The sequence below is a fragment of the Eschrichtius robustus genome, chromosome 16, assembly GCF_028021215.1.
Source record: "Eschrichtius robustus isolate mEscRob2 chromosome 16, mEscRob2.pri, whole genome shotgun sequence".
NCBI lineage: Eukaryota > Metazoa > Chordata > Mammalia > Artiodactyla > Eschrichtiidae > Eschrichtius > Eschrichtius robustus.
Window position 1 is genome coordinate 86,393,250 of NC_090839.1, and position 9,063 is coordinate 86,402,312.

The 9,063-nt window shown below is 56.2% G+C and overlaps 2 protein-coding genes across 2 annotated transcripts; one reads left to right on the forward strand and one right to left on the reverse strand.

Moving 5' to 3' along the window:
* Window positions 1–145: 145 nt before the first annotated feature.
* Window positions 146–4,646, forward strand: TRAPPC14 (trafficking protein particle complex subunit 14). Its single transcript, XM_068524984.1, has 11 exons — window positions 146–845; window positions 1,058–1,153; window positions 1,259–1,388; window positions 1,555–1,641; window positions 1,792–1,912; window positions 2,018–2,165; window positions 2,296–2,378; window positions 2,486–2,649; window positions 3,180–3,334; window positions 3,566–3,759; window positions 3,871–4,646. The coding sequence occupies exons 1-11, from the start codon at window positions 438–440 to the stop codon at window positions 4,022–4,024; spliced, it is 1,740 nt and encodes a 579-aa protein (XP_068381085.1). The 5' UTR covers window positions 146–437; the 3' UTR covers window positions 4,025–4,646.
* Window positions 4,647–4,886: 240 nt separating this feature from the next.
* On the reverse strand, window positions 4,887–8,250 carry LAMTOR4 (late endosomal/lysosomal adaptor, MAPK and MTOR activator 4). Its single transcript, XM_068524986.1, has 4 exons — window positions 8,130–8,250; window positions 7,557–7,637; window positions 5,591–5,708; window positions 4,887–5,235 (listed from the first exon to the last, which is right to left on the reverse strand). Exons 1-4 carry the CDS (start codon window positions 8,130–8,132, stop codon window positions 5,138–5,140), a joined length of 300 nt encoding a protein of 99 aa, XP_068381087.1. The 5' UTR covers window positions 8,133–8,250; the 3' UTR covers window positions 4,887–5,137.
* Window positions 8,251–9,063: the final 813 nt, after the last annotated feature.

Here is a 9,063-nt window from a genome sequence, read left to right on the forward strand (position 1 = left end):
GAAGGGAAGGGGACGGAGCATCTTCCTGGGAGAAACGGGGCTGGAGGGCGTTCTTTTCATAGTTCTTCTCTAAGAAAGGGGTCTGTCTGCAGTCTCACCTAAACCCTTCGGGCAGCAGCCTAACCACAGGCACACGCCGCTCCTCTTGTCCAAACTCCGGTCGCCCACAAATTGCGGCGCCTCCGGGGCCACGCCCCTTCCCTTCCGCTTCCGGTGTCTCTCCAGTCATTCGGCCCAGCACCCCGGTTCCGGCCCCACGGGGTCTCGGTTCCGGGCTCGTTGCCCCGGTTCCCGGCCCCGGCTGGTCTGTCGGGCCGGTCCGGCCGCGCGCAGCACCGGTCGGGGCTCGGGGCTCCCCGGGCCCCCCCCAGCGGCCCCCTCGCCCTCCGCCGGCCACGGCCCACCTCGCTCCCCAGCCCGCGCCGCCCTCGCCGCCCATGGAGTCCCAGTGCGACTACTCGATGTACTTCCCGGCCGTGCCGCTGCCGCCACGCGCGGAGCTGGCGGGGGACCCGGGCCGGTACCGGGCGCTGCCCCGGCGCAACCACCTCTACCTGGGGGAGACTGTCCGCTTCCTGCTGGTGCTGCGCTGCCGGGGCGGCGTGGGGTCCGGCGCCGGAGGCGGCCCGGGCTTGGGCTCCCGAGGGGCCTGGGCAGAACTGGCGACCGCGCTGGCCGCCCTGGCCTCGGTCAGCGCCGGAGGGGCGCCCGTGGGCGGTGGCTCCGGCGACCAGGATCCCGAACCCCCGGGGGGCGGGGACCCTGGTGGTGGGGGGTTGTTTCGAGGCTGCAGCCCCCTCCTCACCCACGGCCCGGGCCCTGCTACCTCAGGGGGAGCGACCACGGTGAGGAGCTCGGGGCGACACGGCACAGGGCGAAGGGGCGGTCTGCTGGGCTCCAAAGACCGGAGGGGAGAGGGACGCTGGAGGGAAGCGGGAGGCCGATGACGGGTGAGGAGAGGGGAGGGCGAGAACCACGTACCGCAGATCTTAAAGGGAACGCTGGCGCTGCGGGCGGCCTTGACTCTTCTGACCTCTTCACCCTTTTCACAACCCAGCTGCCTGTGGAGGAACCAATTGTGTCCACAGATGAGGTCATCTTCCCACTCACCGTTTCACTGGATAGACTGCCCCCAGGGACACCTAAGGCCAAGGTAAGGCTGGCACGGGGTGAAGCTGTTGTCCTAATTCAGACGCCCTTTCTGAGGCTGGCCGTGTGTCTCTCCTCTCGACTGTGGTCCTGTGTCTCCTGTGCTCAGATTGTAGTGACCGTGTGGAAGCGGGAGGTTGAGGCACCAGAGGTCAGAGATCAAGGCTACCTGCGCTTGCTGCAGACCCGATCTCCTGGGGAGACCTTCCGGGGCGAGCAGAGCGCTTTCAAGGCCCAAGGTGGGGAGGAAAATGCAGAGAGGAAATGCTGGAGTCTGGAATTTGGGGGACAGTGGAGGGGTGATACTGGCAAGTGCCCAAGCTGGAGAGAAGAGCAAGATTAGAACTGTGGGTTGGAATGAGGCTCACCCAGCCCGTCATCTCTTGCCTCCACCCCCTCCTGCAGTGAGCACCCTGCTGACTCTGCTGCCCCCTCCGGTTCTGAAATGCCGCCAGTTCACTGTGGCTGGAAAACACTTGACGGTGCTCAAGGGTGAGCAGATTGGCGGCTCAGGTCTTGGGGGGCAGCAAGGGCACTGACTGGGTGTCAGTTACTCTGGTGGGGATAGATCCATTTTAGGGGGGATAAAGGTGGGGTCCAGAGGGTCCAGATACTCTGAGCTGAGCTGGTTCCCTCCGACAGTGCTGAACGGCTCCTCCCAGGAGGAAATTTCCATCTGGGATATCCGCATTCTCCCAAACTTCAATGCCAGTTATCTGCCTGTCATGCCCGATGGCTCTGTGCTGCTGGTGGACAATGTCTGGTGAGGTCCTGGGGAGGGACAGGGCCGCACAGTGGTGGGGATAGGGTCAGGGCCGAGAGCTCTGGTGTGGAAAGATCCAGTTCTGGTCCCTTTCTTCTGAACTAGTCACCAATCTGGGGAAGTCTCCATGGGCTCCTTCTGCCGGCTCCCTGGTACCTCTGGCTGCTTTCCCTGCCTGCTTAGTGCTCTGGAGGAACACAACTTCCTGTTCCAGCTCAGAGGGGGTGAGCAGCCCCCTCCAGGGGCCAAGGAGGTGAGTATAAGGGACTGGTGTGTTCAGGAGAAAGGGTGAGAAAATGCAGTGGGAGGAAGAGGCCAGGGGGTTGACTAAGGGGAGAGGGAACCTCTGATACATGTGATGTTTCCCTTTGTCCCTCTGGCAGGGCCTAGAAGTTCCCCTGATCGCTGTGGTTCAGTGGTCCACGCCGAAGCTGCCCTTTACCCAGAGCATCTATACCCACTACCGGTGAGTTTGTGGGACACCCCCCCCCCCGGCCCCCCCGGGCACCATCCTGTTCATCTTTGTTTCGAGACACACACATCCTGCTTCCCTCTCTCTCTCACTGCTTCTAGCCTGCCCAGCATCCGCCTGGACCGCCCGTGCTTTGTGATGACTGCTTCTTGTGAGTCACCTGTTCGGACCTACGAGCGTTTCACTGTCACCTATACGCTGCTCAACAATCTCCAAGACTTCCTTGCTGTGAGGCTCGTGTGGACGCCGGAGCACGCCCAGGCTGGTAGGTGGCTGCCAAGCCTAACCTTGTCCCGAAGGGAGGGGAAGGGAAGCAGTCACAGAGATGGGTGACTGTGGCCACTGCTTCGGCTCTGAACCGGGGTGGTCTCCATGGTGTCACAGTGGAGAGTTTAGAGAGGCCGCGGGGCAGAGTGATTTTAAGGGCCTTGACACTGGAGCTGGGCTCCCTGGTATGTTTGACTTGTCCCTCTCCCACTTCTTAGCTGTGTGACCTCTGGTAGGTTACTTAACCTCTCTGAGCCTCAGATTTCTCATCTCTCAAACGGAGATAATAACACCTCGTGGGGCTGTTACAGCGACTTAGTGAGTTGATATTATGTGAAGTGGTTAGAATAGATCTCAATACACAGTATTAGCTATCGTCATTTATAAAATTCAGCAAACAATAGCGTATACTCAGTTTACTCCACAGAGTGGCTCTGAGGATCGAACAAGACTGGGCTCGTGAACGCCCTCTGCAAACTGAGGAACACCATACAGATGTGTTTCCCAGCCCCCGTTTCTGCCCCCCAGGAAAGCAGCTGTGTGAGGAGGAGCGCCGGGCTATGCAGGCAGCCCTGGACTCCATCGTCTGCTATACACCCCTCAACAACCTCGGCTTTTCCCGGAAGGGCAGCGCGCTCACCTTCAGTGTGGCCTTCCAGGCTCTGAGGACGGGGCTCTTCGAGGTGGGCTGGTGGGGGCCAGGTTGTGTGCTGGGTGAGGCAGAGCGTCAGGTGGAAGGAGTCAGGGCCGCTGGCTTCTGTGGCTGAAGCATAATGGGTGGTGCTACAAAGCCGCGCGGAGGGAAGGTGGAATTTAGATCCGACTTCGGCCTGTCAAGTGGGGAAGATGACCTGAAAGGAGGTCGGGGGCCTGGAAGCCGAGCTGGGTGGCTGATCCACGTCTCCCTACCCCAGCTGAGCCAGCACATGAAACTGAAGCTGCAGTTCACCGCCAGCGTGTCCCACCCTCCGCCCGAGGCCCGGCCTCTCTCTCGCAAGAGCAGCCCCAGCAGCCCTGCTGTCCGGGACTTGGTCGAGAGGCACCAGGCAAGCCTGGGCCGCTCTCAGTCCTTCTCCCACCAACAGCCCTCCCGCAGCCACCTCATGAGGTACGGAACCGCGGGAGGGGTGCCAGTTGACTTGGTAGAGGCCGGAGTTGGAGAGGGAGCAGGAAGGGGCCCTGGGTCCAACCAGAGCTCATAGCCTCTGCCTTCCCCCAGGTCGGGCAGCGTGATGGAGCGCAGGGCCATCACGCCCCCCGTGGCCTCCCCTGTCGGCCGCCCCCTCTACCTGCCCCCGGACAAGGCTGTGCTCTCTCTGGACAAGATCGCCAAGCGCGAGTGCAAGGTCCTGGTGGTGGAGCCCGTCAAGTAGCACCGTCCGGCTCTCCTCCCTCTCACACTCCTGGAAGTCAACAGCCCCCGGAGCGGTGCTCCCTCCAGGCTGTGCCTCCCCTGGGATGCCTCCCACCGAGGGTGAGGAGGCCCTGCAGGGCCGCCTGTCTGTGTCTGCTGATGTGGGACGAGGGAAGAAGCTGTGAAACGGACAGGGATGGCTGCGGCGTGAAGCCAACAGTATTTCCTGGACCTCCTGGAGGGGCTGGCCCCACCCCTCGGCCAAGGCAAGGGCTCCAGGAGCTCCCTTGCCCCCTGCCTTGCACCCTGGTTCTAAGTTTACAAAGTGTTTTCTTCGTTCCTTTAAGTTGTCTTCCCTGCCTCTGACATTCCCTCCCTCCCTCCCACCCGCAGGGCTGAGATCAGAGGGTGGTGATGGTAAAGGGACCCGACAATGACATGACCCTCCTGTCTCAGGTCCGGGGAGAGAGCTTGGTGGCCTCCCCTCGCCTTCATGTTTACGTTTGCAGTTTGAAGCACTTTATGTGGGGTTTTTTGGTTTTTTGGGTTTTTTTTTTTTTATTTGTCTGTTCCTGTAACTTATTCTCCAACTACTGCTTCCAACTGAAATAAGACTATTAAATGCCTGTTCAGGAGGGAGAAGAATGACTGTTCTTTGTGTGTTGGTGGCAGGAGCAGAGACCCAGGGGCTCAGAAAGATTCCCTTCAGCATGTACACCAAGTAGCTCGCCTCAGCTCCCTTCCCACCCATTTTGTTTTCTTCTGAGTCCCAGTTTTAGATGTCTAGAGGAGGCCTTGCTCCACTCCTCTGGGCTGAGGCCCTAGAAGCTGGAAGACACATGGGGCGTGACCCTCCTCCCCCAATACACACGACACATCCCTGGGCCTGGGAACATCAGACTCACGTTTATTAGGAGGGAAGGTGAGGAGAGGGAGGTCCCCTCGCCCTCACTCTCCTTAACATAGTACAGAGTCCCCAAGCCTCTGCCCTTCCCGGTAGGGGTGAGGAAGTGGGTGAGCAGACAGCCTTAGTTCTAATGGCAATCAAGAGAGAGGTGGGCAGAGGTTTGCGTCTTCCTCATCACAGAGGCTCACGGCCCCATCCACCTCTGCCCCTCGCCCTCTGGCAGGCTCACACGTCAAGGGGCTCCCGGCCTCGGTTCTGCCTCTTCACCACAAACACCCTCTGTCCCGACACGGTCACCAGCAGCGTGTGTTCTCCAAAGACCACTGGAGGGGAGACACACCTTCCCCCGCCCCGGGAGAGGGAAGGGAGCAGAGAGTTAGTGGGGTGTGAAGGCCTCCCTGGGGGGTCACACACAAACTGGCTGGGCTCCAAAGCCAAAGAAATTTGACAGTTCCAAGCTCAGAGATTTGAAGATGGGAGGTCTCCATTAAATCCCCTTCCTTCTCTTGCTTTCTCATAATTCTGATGCAGGGGTGAATACCAAGGGGAACAGAGTGGCCAGAACGAGGGACCCCAGGGAGGTGGTGGGCGGCTGGTAGGAGATAGGTGCTTTTCCCTGAGAAGAATAGCCTCGGGGAGCAGCTCCCCCCAACACCGTCACCAGGGCCAGGGGCTCACCCGACAGGCGCTTGAAGGGTACGTTCATGCTGTGGTGCAGCCGGAAACCGCAGGCCGTGCTGACCAGCTCAGAGATGGCGCTGGCTGCCTGCTCGTCATTCTCTAGATCCCCAGATGACTGCATGCAGACAGAGGAGGGAGGATGGCAGGAATTAGGGAACAGAATTGGGAGAAAATTCCAAGGACACTTTGGCTCTAGCACTTGTAACCTGCCTCCACTTTCCAATACCCCAAGGTCACCCCCGGTTTTGGAAAGACCCACCTAAAAACTGCCCCGTGACGTTGTTGCCCCTCTTGATGCCATCCTGTTTGTCATCCTTAAAATACCGGGCTTCCTCCCGGGAAGCAGTGACTCTCATCCATTTCTTTACTGACGCTGTTTTCTTAATCCCTGAATCTTGATTTCTCTCCCTGTTCCCACTTATTTGATAAAACCACATTCTCAAACATCAGTGCCCACCCACCACAGACTTGTTCCAGGTGCCATCTTTTCCTCAGTCTTCCCGTTTGTTGCCCTGTCTGCAGAATCTGAAACATAAACATCCCCTTTGTCCCTGAACCCCTTCCTACTACCTAGCCCTTGGGTAATGATGTCACAGTGGCCTGGGCTTCCTCTCTTCTCGTGATGATCTCAACTTCCTCTTCCTACCTCCTCAATATGGGCCTCCCACTGAGTCAAATTCAGCACCCTTTGCTCTTTTGGACATTCTGTACCTCAGTTACCTCATCTGTAAACTGGGGACAACGATACCTATCTTATGGGCTTGTTGTGAGGCTTACGAGAGCATATTAGCAAGATGCTTAGAATAACTCCTAGCATTATATATTTAATTGCTATTATTCTATATCAAACTCAGTGTTTAAAGTTGAGCCACCAAAATTCCCCTTACCTCTCCCCCTCCCCAATCAACTTCTTAAGTCCCTGTTTGTTAAGGCACCATCATTCTAGGCTTGAGTTCAAGGTCTTACAGCATGGAAAAGTTATCTCCTCTATTACCTATCTCTAGTCATTACGAAGACATATTGATCCTTCCTTTAAAAATCTCTTCTCTGCTTGCTCCTTCTCACTGCCACCAGCTGTTTCATACCTAGATTTCGGCAACAGCATCCCTGCTTCTGAATCCCGCCCCTTCTGGCTCATCTTTACACCTAATAGAACAATTCCGCTCAATCACTTCATCAGCTCATGTTTCTGTTCAAAAACCCTTCAAAGCTCCTGTTACCCCCCAAGATTAATCCACAGGTGTTAACCCAGCCTTGAAAGTCCTCCACAATCAGATCTTTCCTTACCATATCCTCTTCTTCACTCAAACATTTCCAAATCTTTTCAACGTAAACCCACCAGCAATTCAGACAGGCTGATGTCACACTCCTGCAAATATGTCCACCTCCCAGCCCTGAATATGCTCTTTCTTTTCTGCCTGTTCACAACCATCCATCTTTTAAGGCCAGCTGAATTCTTGCCTCTTCCATGAAAGTTTCCTTGCCAAAACACAAGTTATAACACGAACGGCTGAATCCTTCACTCCCTGGACTCCTTCAGTTACCTTTACCACGTGCAATACTTTGAACTTTTAACCTTAAGCCTTGTCTCTCTAGCTAGATTGAAAACTTCTAGAGAGCTGACACTATATTGTACTGCAGAACAAAATACCAAGCCTCTTCAATAAACACCAAATAAAGACATACTCAAGAATAACTCAGGTAATGTCAGTTATCAACAAACCTGTAACTAGTCTGACTTTGGTAAAGTCAGTAAACCTCTTTTACCTCAAAACAGTTACAGGACTAAGATTCCAGAGATAGATTAATTGATTTAATCCCTGAATTTAATTCCTATATGCCAGGCATGACACCAGGTAAAGATCAAGAACAGAGACAAATCAGGCTAAACTGGGCAACGTTAGAAGGCATCATCGGGAGATGTGTATTGGAGGAGCCCCCCCCCCCCTTTTCCAGAACGCACCGCCAGCACTGCGCCTTCACTCAGCACCAGGTAGCCGAGCTGGTCTGGGATTCGCTCCAGCCCCTGGGTCAGTGCAGAAGTCTAGTGGGTAAAGATGCAATCAGTGAGCAGCAGGCCAAGAGGACAGCCCTTGGCAAACCCAAGTCTCTCTCTTGACAATGGCCCCCCAGGCCTCTTTCCCCAGCCAGGGCCCTTCCAGACCCTCTTCCCTCTACATGGCCTTCAACACTGATCTTCCTGAGCCTCCATCAGTCCTCACTCTCTGCCCCTGGGCTCCACCGGCCTTCCACACCCCACCTTTGCTACCCCACGGACAACTCCCCTCAGCCCGGTCTCCAATTCCACCTGTGGCCCGCCTCTCCCCCTCAGATTACTCCCCAGCCTCTACACACCCTCCCACCGACCCCTGCTCAGCCCTCTACGTCGCCACCCCTCCATCTCCATTCCCTCTCGGTCCCGGGGCGGATAGGAGGTGTGGGCGGAGTGCAGGCTCAGGACTGGGCGACCAAAGAGATGGGGGGGCACGGACACCGAACCCCCGGCGCGTAGTCCCGCGCATGCGTCCTCACTCACCATCGCAGCCTTAGGTGCTGGGGGGCGCTCACTGCCAGGCGTAGCTTCCGGCTCCAGTCCCAGGTGACGTGATTCCACCCGGCGGTCTCCTCCTCCTCCTGCCTTGCACCGCCCGACTTGAGTCCCGCCCCCAGAATGCGGATTGGAGAGTGGCTACGTCATCAGACTGACTCTGCCAGTGTGGAGCGCCGCTTCCCAGAGACGCACGCGGATTGGCCGCAGACCCTCTTTAATATTCATCTCCTCTTCCCTCAGCCCCAAAGCGCCTAGATGGGGGTGGGGGGGGGGGTGGGGCATGTCGGCGGAGGGGCGGGCCTGGGGGGGCGGGGCCGGAGGGAGGAGGTTGGGCTAAGGGTTTGCGCCTGCGCACACAGGCGGCCCGGGTTCCACCTAGGGGTAGACCGCCTGCAGTGGGACAGTGAGAGAATAGAGTAAAAAAACGTGAAATGCGGATGAAGAGCTATTCAAATGCTACTCTTGTGCCTACTGCGGGCAGCTCTCTAAGACAGGAATTTGTTCCCAAAATGGTTTTTTGTCCCGGGATTCTGTAAGAAACGGTGTGATGGTGCATTGATCCTCGCTAGCCAAGGCAGCTGCAATACTGAATATTCTCTGCCAGGAATAATTAGAAAATGACCTTGGAGTCATTTTTAAATATATGAGTGTCATAGAAATTTTTTGTTTTAATTTAAATAGTTTTTAGGCCTGCTGCAATATTAATGTGCGTGAGGGAAAATGATAAGTAGTAATAAAACAGTAAATACTTGATGAGGATGTGGAGAAATTGGAGCCCTCATACATTGCTGGCAAGAATGTAAAATGGTGCAGTTCCTGTGGGAAACAGATTGACGGTTCCTCTAAAAGTTAAATATAGAGTTACTATATTTATAAATGAAAATTAGATGTAGAAAAGTTAAATATGACCTAAAAATTC